The sequence below is a fragment of the Temnothorax curvispinosus genome, unplaced genomic scaffold, assembly GCF_003070985.1.
Source record: "Temnothorax curvispinosus isolate PA1 unplaced genomic scaffold, ASM307098v1 QBEX01004775.1, whole genome shotgun sequence".
Lineage (NCBI taxonomy): Eukaryota > Metazoa > Arthropoda > Insecta > Hymenoptera > Formicidae > Temnothorax > Temnothorax curvispinosus.
This window is the reverse complement of record NW_020214555.1, coordinates 1,079,925-1,095,560: the sequence shown is the minus strand read 5'-3', so window position 1 is coordinate 1,095,560 and position 15,636 is coordinate 1,079,925. Positions and strand designations below refer to the sequence as shown.

General features: G+C 38.3%; 1 protein-coding gene across 2 annotated transcripts; it reads right to left on the bottom strand.

Annotated features, from left to right (window-relative positions):
• Positions 1–3,912: 3,912 nt before the first annotated feature.
• LOC112454035 (protein borderless) lies at positions 3,913–15,001 on the bottom strand. Of its 2 annotated transcripts, none has more exons than XM_025015204.1 (12): positions 14,375–15,001; positions 13,675–13,817; positions 11,446–11,674; positions 7,407–7,573; positions 7,158–7,302; positions 6,775–7,049; positions 6,302–6,436; positions 5,725–5,984; positions 5,377–5,552; positions 5,254–5,298; positions 4,929–5,111; positions 3,913–4,819 (listed from the first exon to the last, which is right to left on the bottom strand). In XM_025015204.1, exons 1-12 carry the CDS (start codon positions 14,427–14,429, stop codon positions 4,596–4,598), a joined length of 2,037 nt encoding a protein of 678 aa, XP_024870972.1. In that variant the 5' UTR covers positions 14,430–15,001; the 3' UTR covers positions 3,913–4,595. The 2 variants fall into 2 exon arrangements, with proteins under 2 accessions (XP_024870972.1, XP_024870973.1); XM_025015205.1 differs by having other exon boundaries at positions 7,407–7,543.
• Between the last annotated feature and the right edge of the window lie 635 nt (positions 15,002–15,636).

The window sequence follows — 15,636 nt, the reverse complement described above, 5'->3', positions numbered from 1 at the left end:
ACAAAAACCTGTTTAATGTAGGAAGATACGCAAATCACAACACACACACTCAGGTCGATATCCTTGTATTATCGCAGTATCATGGAAAAACATGTGCATTTTAAAAAGGAACTACCAATTACTTAATAGTCAAGAATAATGAATGAATTTTGTGATTAACAATTTAATTGAACGTGAGCAGAAATTATCCTTGTGCCTTTGTTAGGCAATTAAAGCAGAGTAGTTATACAGGTCGTACGTCTGGAGGACGTCTTCTAATAGAAAGAATACATACCGCTCTGATGTAATATATCAAAGAGATTTTTTATCCTCGAAATTTATTTATTGTCTCCCGACACGCCCATGGCTGCCCATGGACATGCTTCTCAATATCTCTAAGTAATCACTTTCAGACTCACTTGCAGCCAAGACATTCCCGCCCGGTTTTCGATCTTCCCAGACAGCACACAATATCCTATGGATGTCCATTTTATGTCCAGAATGCCCATGGACGTTATATGAATATTTATAGGATATTGGTGCTATCGGGGTTTATAGTCTTGACCTCCTTTTTTTTAGATACCGTATGGAGAGATGAAGCCGAAGTCTAACGCGTAAACGCTTTAAGAAGTTTAAGAAGCATTATCAAACGACGCGTAATCTTTTTTTCTTATTTACTTTTCTTTCACCATCGGCCGTAGAATCGCTGTCTAGCTATCTTTTCATTGTCTTTATTTAAGCCTATTTTTTGATATATAGATTTTTCTTATATAGATTGCGATATCATTAGATATAATTTTACGAGGTGGTACACGTTTTACCGGTTAGGTCTCCCAGTCGTTTGTGGAGACAAATAAGTATAGCGCAGCAGATGCAGCGTCTGCAGATTCACGCTGATCCATCGACACGGCGAATCCAAGACTGCCGATACGCAACCTGTATAAGAATCATCGCACCCTCGGCAGGTAGCAAGCCTCTGAAGTGCAACCACCTCTCCTTCAACCCTTGTTACATATCATATCGCGCTGTTTATCGGCGCGTACGAAGACCCCTTTCCTTCCATCTTATCTCGTCTCGTTGATTAACCTTTAAATTTCGATCGGCGACCTAAAGACGTTTATTGCCTCCGCAAAAATAATCAGGTCGGTCCGGCTGCAGTCGGGCCAGACGAGAACAATTCACTAATTTTTGTAACGCTCATATGAAACTAGCGATGACGTCATGACCGATAACGGTGTCGTCAAAGAAATTCGGCTTGAAAACCAGTTGCGTGTAAGCGTTGAGAAGATTAAAAAACCTATTTGAAAAGCGACCGATGGGAGCAAATTTAATGTTCCAACGAGCCCGTTGTTAAAAGTGAAATTTTTTATTAATATTTTTTAGATTAATGTCAAATCACTCGTATATTAATTAATTGTGAAACTGAATTTTAAAATATTTTGAAGAAGGCAAAATAAATTTTAAATGTTTCGAAAAAAGCGGACAGATGAAGGTAGTTCACAAAATGAGTTTTTGCATATCTGCATGCTTTTAATCTGTATACTATTTTAATATAAAAACAGAATATTTAGAAGACAATAAGCTTTCACACAAATTTTTGTAATTGTTTTCAAACACTTGATTAATTTCACGTGTTGCTACATATTTCGACCGTTATTTATAGCGTGATACGATACTTTTTTATACTAATCAGTCAAGCAGTCAATGTCAATGGTATTTTAATCATCAATTATTAGAAGCTTTAAACGTCCAGACTATTGTTAGTGATAAATTGAGCGATAATTGGAGATATATTTAGTATATATGATGCTGAGTCCAAATTACGCTCCCAAGGAAAATAACAGTTCAGTATCTTTTCAGTATAGTTTAACACATAGATACATTATACATTATGTCATGCTATTTATCGATCGTTACGCTGACAACTTGAATGTAATGCCTATTAGCTTCATTTAGATTCAATAGGACATTACCTCCGAGCGTCATAATTTTCATCGGCTTTAATTTAATCAATTGCCCTCGGAAAATTTATTTCTTAGAGGGTCAAGGGAGTATTAGTCTAAAAGGAATGATCGGATCTGTGATTGTTGTATTATATGCTTAAAAGAGTTATAATTTAACTGGTAAAATTTATCACGCTAACGTTGTTGCTCATAGAAAATAAGATGTTACGTTACAATTAATCTTAGTTTCAAGTGTAACAAACATTGAAATTTTTTTAAAACGGCATATTTTACGCAATGTATTGTATATTTTGAGAAATAGGTTGCATATAACGGTACATTTTATGCAATATATTGAAAAATATATGCAATATATATTGCATATTGACACTGTAAAACTGATAAATCCAAGTAACGGGAACAAAAATGCTAAGCACACATTAAATGACAACTTGTTTTTGCGATGAGATCAACGAGTTTTTGCATGTCTGCTCTTTGCGACCTGTATATTGCAGATGTGCAAAAGTTTATTAGAAAAATTCATCTTTATCAATATCAATCAATTTTTATTAATTTCAGCTTATATGCCAGGAAGTGAAAAAAAATTTATCTTTAAAGAACAGCAGAGAATTAAAAAATAATTATATGATTGTGTGCATGAACGCGATATTGCCAAGGCCAATGCCAATGCCTGGATCCGCAACAGAGCGTGACCATTTGACTAATTGTACGCTCTCAAAATGAAAGGGTACGCAACCGCAGTCGACGGATTTGTCGCGATAATTTTAAATGTCTTCCGAGGACAGGTATCGTTTCGGTCTTGCAGTTCACGACTTTACGTCCTCGATAACTGCGCGCACATGCAACTTTCGTAGCATCCATTTGAGCTCCGTATTTTTATCATATCAAGAGACACGGTAGTGTCTCGCGCCAAGTACACGCGGAGCGAGACCGACCGTGACTCTTTTACGCGACGCGACGGGTTGCGAGTACCCGAGATGTTGAGATATAGTAAACGGCGCCTTTCCAGCGATTCGCCGCTGGAAGAAGTCGTTATCTTTCGGCGGGCGCGACGCCAAGCGCTAAGAAACATCGTTTTCCTCGTGGATCACCGGATATCAGCTGGACTACTTACGAAGCCCGTCAACGTTCGCTCGTTCGCTTGCTGGCAAGAGCACCCGGTATTTCATCATGCTCGTGCAACGATATCTTAGACCTGCATCGACCGCAAGCCAATTTACCAGATTTTATGTCTAAACAATTCGCGCGCCTTTGGTGTCAATGCAATGATGGTAGTGAATTTACACGTGGTGTAAACAATGCCAGTTATGTCATCACGATCCAATAAACAATAAAGCGATAGTGAGGTAAGCGTGGGCGATTGTAAATATATTTTCTACGTTTTCCGAAAATAAGTTGTTAACGAGGAATATAACACGAAGTTGCGATTACGCTCAAATATATCTCAGCAATTCTCTATATATATATTTTTAGTATTTCCATAAATCTACAATATATATAAACTCAAAGGGAAATAATAGACATATAGGCATTTAATCGAGTCTAACTGAGAACTTTAAGCGATTAATAATATAATATAATATACATTTTGCTAAATCATTTTTGATAAAGTGTTATCAGTGGCTGTTTATTTTAACTTTTATCTCTCCATATACGATATGAATTCTTTGCCTACGATCTGGAAAACGATTTGGATACGTATTATAATAAAAATTTAAAGCAATAATAAAGATTTTTTTATTTGACCTAACTAGCTATATTTTTAGTAATCGTCGTGACGTTTCGACTATTTGAATTATAATTAATGAAGATAGTCAGTTAGGTTAAATAAAAAAAACTTTATTGTTAATTATTTACTGGCGAAGTAAAGTTTCCGATTTGGTTTATTTGCAAAAGATATATCTATAAATACGAAAGATGTAATATTCGCGAAACGATGATGTTGTTAGGTGACTGACATAAGAACATGCTGCTTCCCACTCTTTTTATTATATGCAATTTTTGCGATGGTACAAGCATATACGACAATGAACGCGTCGAATAAAATCAGTAAGAGTAATAATGGAGAATACGTGAAAAACGTATGTATGCACGCGCGGGCATAATTTATATACAATAGAAAAAGAATACACGTGATAATATGCAATTCTCTTTAATTCACGGTCTCGCATTCGACCGGTCGACGACCTGCAGCTCTCGCGCATGAAATCTAGTCACTTGTTAACGTGCAATTACTTAATAAAGCTGTTAAACGGCACACAAAGTATGATATAATTAGCGATGCAAGAACACTCGGTAGTAACGCTCGGCAGCTCGGCAAATAGGATCGGCTTGGAACGGACGTTCCAAGAGTCTCTGCGCTCCTCGCCGTCACCGCATATGTCTATATAATACTAGATATTACTCTGTTTCTTGTTTTATGTTCTTTTGTGCCATGTCAGTGAGGGCTGAAAAGGTCTTTGACTCTTCAAAAAAAGTTCGTCTGCGGAATTGTGCCTTCAGAGATGACACATGCTTTTTTTTCTAAGCCGACTTCATTCGCTGATGATCGCACGTAGCGAGCGACATGAATATTTATAATCGATTACGAACTCGCACGAACAACTATTTTGTTTGTGAGTACGCACACGTGCATCCCACGTGTTTGCTCGGCTACTTCTCGGCAGACGGCTGGCAGAATCGTTTCCTCGCCCACCACACGGCGGCCAGTGCGGCCGCTAGAAAACCTATACCAGCGACAATTCCCATGGAAATCGCTCGGTTACGACGGTAAGCGGGTACTTCCAAACCGACTCGTTCGCTGGTTGCAACGTCGTCCGTAAGAGACATCGCTGCCACTTCGAAGGTATAGAAGCTCTCTTCCTCCAGAGTTTTCACTGAAATCGTATCAAGCGTAGATATCAATTATTATTATCATTATCAATTTAAATGTTAACGATAGTTATTGATAATTATATTACGCAATGATGATGAAGAGTCGCTTACCTAGATAATAAGTGTCTGTCGTTTCTGCTCTGCCGTACAAATGTTCGGATGGTCCTCTATACCACCTCACGGTGTAAAGTCTAACTTGGTTCTTGCCCATAAAAGGTGGTTCCCAAGTGACCAAGTAACCCTCGACCGTTGCTTGAACTCTCACGTTGCGCGGCGGTCCCATGATCTCGATCTCTGAAACAGAATCGTGTCACAGCCTTGAAACACTCAATTAAATTATAATTATCAAGAGATACACGATGTACAGAGACCGTTGAGAGAAATTGCGTTTTGCTTTACTATACATAAAGTCCGTCGTTAAATTTCTTTTACCCACCTTGCGGACTACGGTATTCCGACGCCGAGTTCTCATCAACAGAAGCTGGAAACATAAATTATTTATTACTTCATTTCACCATCACGCTTAAACGTGACAGAGGTGACAGACTATTAATCTTACTCGGCTGAGTGAATATTCGAAGCGCCTTGCTAAACATCCCATCGCCGTGTTTATCCTGACTCAAAACCATGAACTCGTATTCCCGTCCTGCGTTAAGATTGTTGACCGTCGCTTCCGTAATTTTTCTCGAAAGAATTTTCATGGTTCTCCATTCCGACGTGTCCGTGGGTCTGTACCTACATCAAAAATACGCTTCATCTTAATTAATTATGAAAAATTCTTATAGCAAACGCGACAATTTCGAGAATTGGGTGCTTCGGCGAATAAGCGTCATAAACAGTTAATTACATATATATGCGAGATACGCATATTTAATTATGCGACAGTTAATTACATATGCGATGTTACCATACTGAGTACTCCATCTTGGGCCTCACGTATCCAGGTATCCAAGTCAAAGTAACCGCGTTATTGCTACTATTAGCGCTTAAGTTGTACGGCGCTCTAGGTGGAACATTCAGCACCATTAACTCAGTGTCCGCGACGACCGTCGCTGCTTCGTTGCTAGCTGCGCATTGGTACACTCCTCGATCGTGTTCTTGGATCCTCTCTATCGTCAAATTGCCGCCGATTATGATGGTTCTCTCGGGCGATAAGGGCGACCCGTCCTTTCGTCGAAGAAAGTTGTCCATTTTATTACTAATTAAATTTACCATATAACAATGATAAAGAGTTTTAGTACGACTCAATTGGCAAATATATAAATTGCAAATGGCAAATAAATAGGGGATTCAAGTTGTAGTAGTAGATTGCTTGATAAGGATTCAAACCAAGGATCGAAACGTCGTAGCGTTTGTGTATTTATATATTTGCCAATTGAGTCGTAATAAAACTCTTTGTCATTATTAATCAATATTGGCGCAATACTCTATCATTTTTGGTTTACCATATAACGCATAATTAATGCGATTGACAAATAGGATACCTTGTACCACATGATAGTTGGTCGATGCGAGTCGTCGCCGTCTCTGGCGTCGCAAGGAATTTCCAAACTCTCGCCTAGCTTTCGCATATACATGTGTTGCGGTGTTACCGTGAACATCGGTGGCCTTTGAACTATCTGTAATAATTAATAGTATTGAGTATCTCACACACAGTCGGTGATTTGTTTTGAAAACATTGACCAGTCTACTACAAAGTGTGCTCATCGCTTTTTTTATTCTCTGATTGTAAATCACACAGAGAAACTAACGTGCTCCATTAAGAGGAAATCTTAGTTCTTTCGTTCTAAAAAACTGTGGTTTACAATTGAAGAATAAAAAAGTTATTAACTTGTCGCGGACAGTTTAATCAATCAGTTTAATCAGTTCTCAATGTTAGCATTAATGTCGATCGATCTCTTTTTCATGCTCATTCAATCCATGTTCTCTACATCAAGCAGTGACGATGAATACTCACCACAGTAATCGAAGGGCTAGGCCCTTCGGTGCCTAGTTCATTGTAGGGAGTGCAACTGTAACTTCCCGAGTGCGTCTCGTCGACTTTACTAAAGTAAAGAGATCCGTTCCTCCTATAGAAGACCCCTTGCACATTGTAAGGATCAAAGAGAAATCCATCCTTCTCCCAACGGAGATTTGTAAGTGGCGGATTCGCCCTGAAGTGGCAGTCCAAGAGGGCTGGTTTCCCGTAGGGAAGGTAGACTTCCCGCTGTGCATAGATTACTTTCGCCTTATCTAAATGAAAAAAAAATAGATTATTAATATTATTTTCGTTAGAGATGTAAATTTAATGGTATCATACGTAAATTTAATGCATAGTATTGCACGCGCTGCTGTGCTTACATTGAACATTGAGAAAAGCTGATGCACTTTGTTGATCTCCAGTCTCTCCAGTCACCACGCACGTGTACTCCCCAAGGTCGCCCATGGCAGCTGACTTTATGACCAGCGTTCCATCAGCACCAGTAGACGCTCTTCTTTTGAGATCCTGTCACAATAATACATTTACGAATGTCGAAGTGTCGATAAATTATGTGACACGTCGAAAATGATTCATTATAAAATCAGAAACGCAAAAAACTCAATTCGTACTTGTATTTCCGGGATCGGTACTCCTTCACGAAACCAATTTACGATTGTACCTTCTCCTTTCGCGACACAGTCGAACGAGACCGTTTCGCCTTCCATGGCAGTTTTATTGACAGGTGGTATTGCAAGTAACGTATCACCTGAAACAGTTGTCGGAAACGGCGACACACCTAGGTTAAACGATTTAACGAGTCTGCCCGGATTCAGGTTAGTAAGCAGCAGCGGGGTTATAATATAGGGGAGACCGGGGCTATCCGTCTACGGGGACTATGTGTCCACAGTACTGCTATCTCAAATTTTAAGAGACATATGTCTCTACCATTGTAACAAGTATTTAAAAAATGCCCTATGTAAGAGATTTAAATGTTGTTTATTTTTTGCGATGCCTCTCGCAGACGCTATGTTAAAAGAAAAGCGAAAACAATTATTCACATTTTTCGACGGTCGAAAAACTGTGCGACAATAGTTTAACTCAAATTAAAGTAAGCAAATCATAATATTATCAATTATAATATATAGTTATCAAGTGTGAGAAGCGTCAAATCTTAATTTCGCATAATCTAAAATTGGCAACACGTTAAAGACTGAAAAACGTGGTCGGGGCTATCTGTCCTATTTTTGATGGGGCAATGTGTCCACACTTTAATGACGGATTGTTCTTTTATTAATAGATAATGCTGCGTAACTACAAAAGAAGGACTTTCCTTAAGACGGATAAGGTATACATATCTAGTAAAATTATACTTAGAGCGATTAAAAGAATAAAAATTTAGCAAGAATCTTTTCGTGAAAAGATCAGCGTTAGACTTTGGAATAAATGGTCGGGCTCTCATTCGCTACTGCAAAAAAGTGACCTACGAGCAATTACTTGATCCTGCGATTCAAGAATCGTCACTAAATTTTTATTTTAAAAATACACGTCAAGTTAAATACATGAGTTTGTCTTAAATTATTGAGTATTTTTTATTTCGCTGCCGAGGATAAAGTAAAGGCTCCAAATACAAAAAAAAATTAAAGAATTGTGGGGACAAAAGAAACTCATCACATTGATTTTGCAACGAACTCAAAATCAGTTTAATGCCACCGTATATAAAGAAAAGTCAGCTCTATGCAGGAATCCTGTTAAAAAATCTACACAAAGTGCCTACTACTGCTCTGACTCCAACGACTAGGCAGTTTTTTCAATATTATATATTAATAATAAATAATATTATATAAATATTAGTCTAAATATTAATATAAATAATGTGTTTTTTATTATGTGGACAGATAGCCCCGCATATGGGGCTATCTGTCTACGGTTGACTTGCCCACTTAAAAAATTCGCCTCTTTAAAATGTTAAAAGATTAACGATTTTAATTATGTTTCTTTTTAATAGCAAGATTGATACTATTAAAATTTTAGCCAATTATCTTTATTAGTTTTTTAGTAAACTTGAAAAAAGCTTAAAGTGTGGACATATAGCCCCGGTCTCCCCTATTCTTTTCATTATTAATTACTGTCGACTGCTTTTGTATCAGCATTAACAGCACGAAACCAACCAATTTGCATTTTTTTTTGCAAATTTCTTAATTCTGCATTTTTTATACGTGTTAAGACAAACCCACTAGCATCGGTTAATAATGTACTATTACCATAAGCTCCATATCAACGCATGACATTTCCAAATCCAGTGTGTAATTTAAATGTATAATTTTGTCTTGTAGCGATATTTGTAGAAACTGTTTAATTTTTAATGAAACCTTGAATTTATTTGAGCACAATTAAGAATAACTGATTTCGCGATGAATCAAGATAAACAAGCTGTTAGTCGAGTGACTCAGTCTTCTTTCATGTCAAGTAATAGAGTTTAATGTAAAATGAGAAATTTCGTCAGAGCTAATGAATGAAATAGGGTTTTCCCCAATTGGGGGCATAGCACAATCTACAGATTTAAGTTTAAATGATACGTATATGGTCAATACAGCTTTTATAGTAAATCCCAATAATACATTTTTTCTCCTAATAATCGATCAAAATTCTCATAACTTATCTAGCTGTTAAAACGTTTTAAATTCTATTTTTTTTACAATATTTTCTTGAATTTTTATACAATCTACTGTATTATACAATTACAATCGGAAGAAACTAGTTATCGCGTTTATCTTATATTTTGGGATAGTAGCTCTGTATGAAAGTGATTCGACTTCGTAGTCGATGAGTCCGGAGTTCAATTTCGACGGGATTGAAGGAATTTTCGTACAATATTTTCTTTCTTCTATATTCGATTAATTATAATAATTCAAAGAACTACTTTATCTGAATATCGCTGCGTGCAATAAACCCCACGAGGTCAAGTGAGAAAGGAGAACCAAGACCCTTTGATCAAGATAGGCTCCCCTGCCTTTAGAGTTATGAACGTCGGAGATGCTTAAATGAGCGATTAAGTTTGAAGACTCACATCCTTCTTGCCAAAAAATTAGAGCGCGAATTTCACAGCTATAAGCCCGGTTAGCTTATCCGTTGAGCTGACCTAGTTTAATATTCAATCTTGGTTAGTCTTATTAAAGTCTGTTAATACGTTCCTGTATTGCATTTTTATTAGATATATTGCTTTTAGGGATGAGATCAAGTTCAATCAGCAAACACAGAATACACCGAGTGCGCAATTTGATTCGAAATTTGATGCCATCTTGGCGACAATTTGTTATCAAATTGCGCACTCGGTGTACACAGTAAAAAATCGTGCGTCCAAATGTTAAAATTTTCTTGCGTTACCAAGATTTGACTATTATTTCAATGTAAAATTAACATACAACAGCTATGTTATTATTTTCGTAACATTTTTATGTGTTATATTAATGTCAACGTGATAACTTAACACTTTATGTATGTCATTTAGAAATTGAATATTATTTTGAGTTCTTTTAACATAATTATTTCAAAAAATCAACACGCCTTAAAGTTATTTTAACATAAACAAAAGTTAAAGTAAATCTTCAAATAATCATAAACTTTGACATACAAAATAATCAAATTTACTACAATCAAATGTTCAAAACAACATTTCTCTTAAGTTAAAATAACTATCGTTTATTCAAATATGTTATATCGACATTTTTTACAAGTTATTTTTACATTATACTTAAAGTTAAAAGAACAAATATAAATGTAAAATATAGTGTCAATAAATTAACATTTCTAATTTGTCAACAAGTAACATACGATGAATGAGTTGTTTTAACTTAAAATTTAGAGTGGACTTTCTGGGACATTCGAAAAATGTTACAATTAACATTTTATTTTTTACTGTGTATTCTGTGTTTGCTGAGTATGCATTTAAACATCCGATTCAAATCCAATAATCAAGTTTTATTTCCTTGGATTCGAGTAATATTCATAAGAAATAATATTTTATACATTGTACGAAGTAATCGAATTCCGATTAGTTAATTTTGAATTTTAGAATGAGTGCCTGCAGGATTCAAAATGTACTTATTAACAATTTCTATCGTAAAGAATCGAATCTGTTACAAATAATATTCGAATATGTTATAATGTAAAATTGTAATAAAGAGATATTTGTGTGCATACATATACACACACACAATTTGCTTCAGATATTAAATTTCTAGTAAAGGTAACTCATAAAAGGTTTGAACGTATTTGATCCAGGATCGAGTCTATTTGGAAGTAACACTCTTGTTTTTCGAGGTACTCATAGAAAGTTCGAACCCATTTCATTCAAGTTTGAGTATACTTGAAGTGTATTGGTTTTATTTTTTGAAGTAATCATAGATCAAGAGTTCGAAACTACGCCAACAGATTCGAACCTATTTGTAAAATACTTAATCTCATCACTAATTGCTTTAATAATATTAATAGATTATTGGTATTTACATGCTAATGATTGCATTTTGCACTCCAAAGAAAATTTTGCGATAATTAGTCCATAAAATTAGTCGTCAGTAAATGTCTGCTGTTTTATCTGTTTTCTTTTTCTGCTGCAATTTTTAAAGATTCGCATGCAAATGTAAAGGCTTGCAAGCGACCACAACTTACCATCAATGGCGAGGTGAAACCACGTGCCATTGTTTCTCGAATTCGGCGTTCGGTTAGGAAAGATCACCTTGCACTCGTACCAGCCTTGGTCGCTTTCGCGAATATTCGTGAGGTTTATGCTACCCTGGCCGTATCCGCGATGACCGGCATCGTCCAGCAAATGTATGCGGCCTTTGTAAGTGGGTTCCACCGTGACTTGTCCATCGTGCCAAGTGAACACTGAACGGCTCTGGAAAAAGTGAGACTCAATAAAATTATATTGAGCTGTCTTCAAGTATCAAAATCCATATGATTTCGTAAATTGCGCGAGCATTTATAAATGACTTCGTCAGAAAGAATCACCTGATTTTCGGCTCTTTCTTAAGGAATATCCGACTATCTAAATGACCGATTTTTACATACGACGGACGTAGGCGAACCTACGTCTCAAGGAAATTACACCGCGTAACTTGATAGCGGCTGCAACTATGTTAATTGGGTCATCCTTTCGCGGAATACAAAACTACCCGCGATTCAACGAAGAAGTTTAATGTTAAATTTCGATTTTATTCGCGCAAGGTTGCGCGCTAATGATGATCATGGCGTAATGACCGAGGACGCGTTGTATCGCTCATGCGGCGTCTTAATTAGTCCGCCCGCGCCGTCGTCGGTCAGCAACACCTACATTCATCAACGGCGGGGCCGAAAATCCTCGAAAGGAGGATACGTCTCGTCTACGGGAGCGGGAAAATGGCGTTAATCGCTTCTAATCATCTGACAATGCATTAACAGTGACCCACTGGTCGGTCCCCTCGTCGCAGACTGAACGTGACTAAATATAATGCAGCCTTGCGTCCCGTACTCCAATTACCACGGCGGACAGACGAAGAGGGAAGGAGCACCTGTTTTGCATACGCATGCATCAGAGACCAATCAGAGCTGAGTTCCACTTGATTCCGCGATAGCCACGTGCAAAATCCGTTTCCGTCGTACGGCCACGTCGAATGGCGACATCCGCGAGAGCGCGCGGTCTCGCACTCCGACAAATTCATCGCTTCGCCACTTTACTATTTACCAGAATCGATACCTTTTCCCCCCGAAGAGTTTCGTCAATATTCCATAAATTGTTAAGCATCTATCGCTACTCTCCTTTAACTGGCCGAAACTCTGTTCTTTTCTAGCTCGCCAATACGCGAAGATATCGTCATTTTTATCACGATTCTCGATGCTGTTAGCTTCTCTCGCGTATTATGTGTCTACTGAAATCGAGAAGACACGGAAATCCACATCCAGATAGATTGTCGTGTCGGCAGAATATCGGATGTATTTTCGAAGAAATCGAATAACCCACCCTACCTTGGATACTTTTTTCTCCGCGTCTTCGCACAGGAAGACGACGAGTACGCGCGAGCACGTCTATATGCGAATTAGAAGTGGCGACTAACAACCTGCTTTAACGCTCTTTAATCGTCAATCAGTCAATCGCATGTCATATTACCGTTGTTACGTGCGGTATCTCATTATATGCGTACATCGTTTAAGTGAATCGCGTCGCCTCGAGCTCTGCATAAAATCTTGCTGTTTTTAGTTTATTGTGAAAAATATCACTCAATAACTTATTTTATTATTTATATAATTCGTATTTATTTGGTAATAATGTAAATAAAACTGTAGCAAAACTGACAACGTGCTACACAATTCCTTCTAAACAAATCAATCAACGTGCTACGCATGTTATTCCAGCGCAAAAGATTAAAAAGAATTGCTATTTTTCTATATCAAAGTCAAATATATACGTCTTACATTCTGAGATAAAATTGATTTTTCTAAACCTGCCAATGCATCGCATCGGATATCATATCGGATATCGCGTGTCTGCATTGTAGCTTGTAGCTTTTACAATTACTTAATAAATACTTGCATAATAAATACGTGTACATTTGGTCCAAGGTAAAATCCAAGGTAAAATCCAAGGCGTTGAATATTATCTGAATCACCCAACATATAGTACTATTTTGCATTGTTATATTATTCAATAGCATCTATCTCATGAATATATGTATCGTTTTTACTAGATTATATTAATTTACAAACTTGATAAATAATTAATGACGGTAGTCATTCAGATCAGTAATGCAAGAGAGACGGAGGAAAAGAGAGACGAGCATTTTTCATAATGATATTAAAATATTTCTGCTGAATAAACATGGGTTGTCGTATGATAAGTTACGAGTTTCGGATTATACTTACATCGCGGTTCCATTGAAGAAGATATGGAATCGGCGTCTCGTGCGGAAAGTCAAGATCGCAATTAAATACCGCGTATTCTCCCACCCCGGCAGTAAGGTAATTCGGTTCCTTATCCTCATCCAGCATTAAGCTGTAGCTGCAGGCTGAAAAACCGGCGATATGAAAGGTCACGTTTCAGGGAAAAAAAAATCGCGACCGATTTTATATCGATCTACGCAATCCGGCGGCGCGGCGGCGCGGCGTAACGTTGTAGATAAATGCCCTGTGAGAAGACGTCGCGTGTAAAGTGATATTACACATTGGGACTAATTTCCGGAGAGATTGCGTAATTTTCCGCCGGATTATGCGTGACGATCGAGCGCGTTAACAAAATGATACGTTGTTGTGTTATCTGTTCTCCCCCCGTGCCACAAACAGGGCCGGCGGCGACCGATTGCATTTGACCGAATAAACAAAGTTCTCTTATTTAATTACTCTCTCGGCGACAGTCTCGAATTTAGTCCGTCTTCGCTTCGCACTAAATGGCAATCAGCAAATTGTGCCGTCTGCGGCTGTTATACGGTCTGAAATTCTAAGTTCCTCTAGACTGAAATTGGTTCTTTTTTTTTCTAAAAATGTTTTTGTCCCTGTATTTCGAGTAAACGCAAAAGAGGTGATCTTCGCGCGATAACGGTCTCTCCGAAATTTTGAAATTCTTTACCTTCGTAGCAGAGGACGACTGCCAGCAGCTTGTAGAACTTCGCGGCGCGACTCATCGCGATTTCTTACGTTCCGATCTCTGACTCGCGTTTTTTTTTCACTTTACTTATATTGCATTAACGGACGTGAGGACGCGCTGGCGGAAACGCGCTGGCGATAGGTCACACTCCGCGATAACGATACCGATACATCTATCATCACCCATTCATCGAGTATATATCAGACCACCACCTTCGAGTTCAATCGGCATGCGTCACTCTCACGCCGTAAATGTACGTTTCGATCATTCTCTCCTTCGTTCCCGAATTTCGCGCCGAGACAATTTGAATTCTTTCCTCCGAATTTTCATACACTTTCCTCAAGTGTCTGCTCAAATTTTTCTTTATCTCGGCATCCGGGAATTCTCCTCGGTGAACGTCGGCTCTACTGTTCAAGCATTGCTTCGCGATTATCGTGTCCTGGCTTATAGCCTCGTCCAGGATACGAGGTCATTGACACTGGCGAACGCGTCCGCGAGTATCCTGCGCCGATGTCGAACGACGCACAGTTCGATGAGGCGAGGCTGGGTTCACCGTAGAGTGCTCCGGAGGCAACACTAGATAGAGTAATCGCGCCGTACTCGTTCAATCCGAGCGGATACGAAGAGCCCAGGAGTAACGAGCACCGGGAGGGGGCTGCGAGGGTAGCTGGACCGACGATGACGATGACGTTGCGCGGGAGGGGGATGAGAGGATAGATCATCGCGATTCTACGTTTACGGTGCGTAATGCTCCGGTTTGCGTCGCATGCGAACCTCGACACACCCATGGCGACACGAATGAACGGCGTTGCACAAAACGTGACCTATATATCGCACGCGATTAAATTTAATCCTGTAAAGGCAAAAAAAAACACATTCGGAATAATGAATCGCACAGAGTACAGAGAAAGCCGTGCCCCTTTACTTCCTCCGACGAGCGCGTTGTATGGTGTCTACGTTTTAAAATTCAAAGTATAGGTTCCAATGGAAATTCGCACGAATATAAAAAACGGGCTAACTAAGAACCAGGCGCGGTAAATAATGCGCAAAAGTTTTTATTTTTATCTCTATTTTACATATCTTCCAACCTTGACTTCGCGCCGACTAAATTTGTCAAACTTGAAACACAGGTCCGGTTGGAGTAGTAAAATTCCCCCCTCTACACCTAATTAAATCGGTTTGATTTAATTTTTGATGCTATATGTATCTTAATTAGGTAGGGGGGAAGGATTTTACTACTCCAA

Coding starts and splice junctions, on each gene's coding strand:
- LOC112454035 (XM_025015204.1), bottom strand. CDS start 14,429: ATGAGTCGCGCCGCGAAGTTCTACAAGCTGCTGGCAGTCGTCCTCTGC. Junction 13,818..14,374: donor AGTCGTCCTCTGCTACGAAG/GTAAAGAATTTC, acceptor CCGGTTTTTCAG/CCTGCAGCTACAGCTTAATG. Junction 4,820..4,928: donor GACAGACACTTATTATCTAG/GTAAGCGACTCT, acceptor ATACGATTTCAG/TGAAAACTCTGGAGGAAGAG.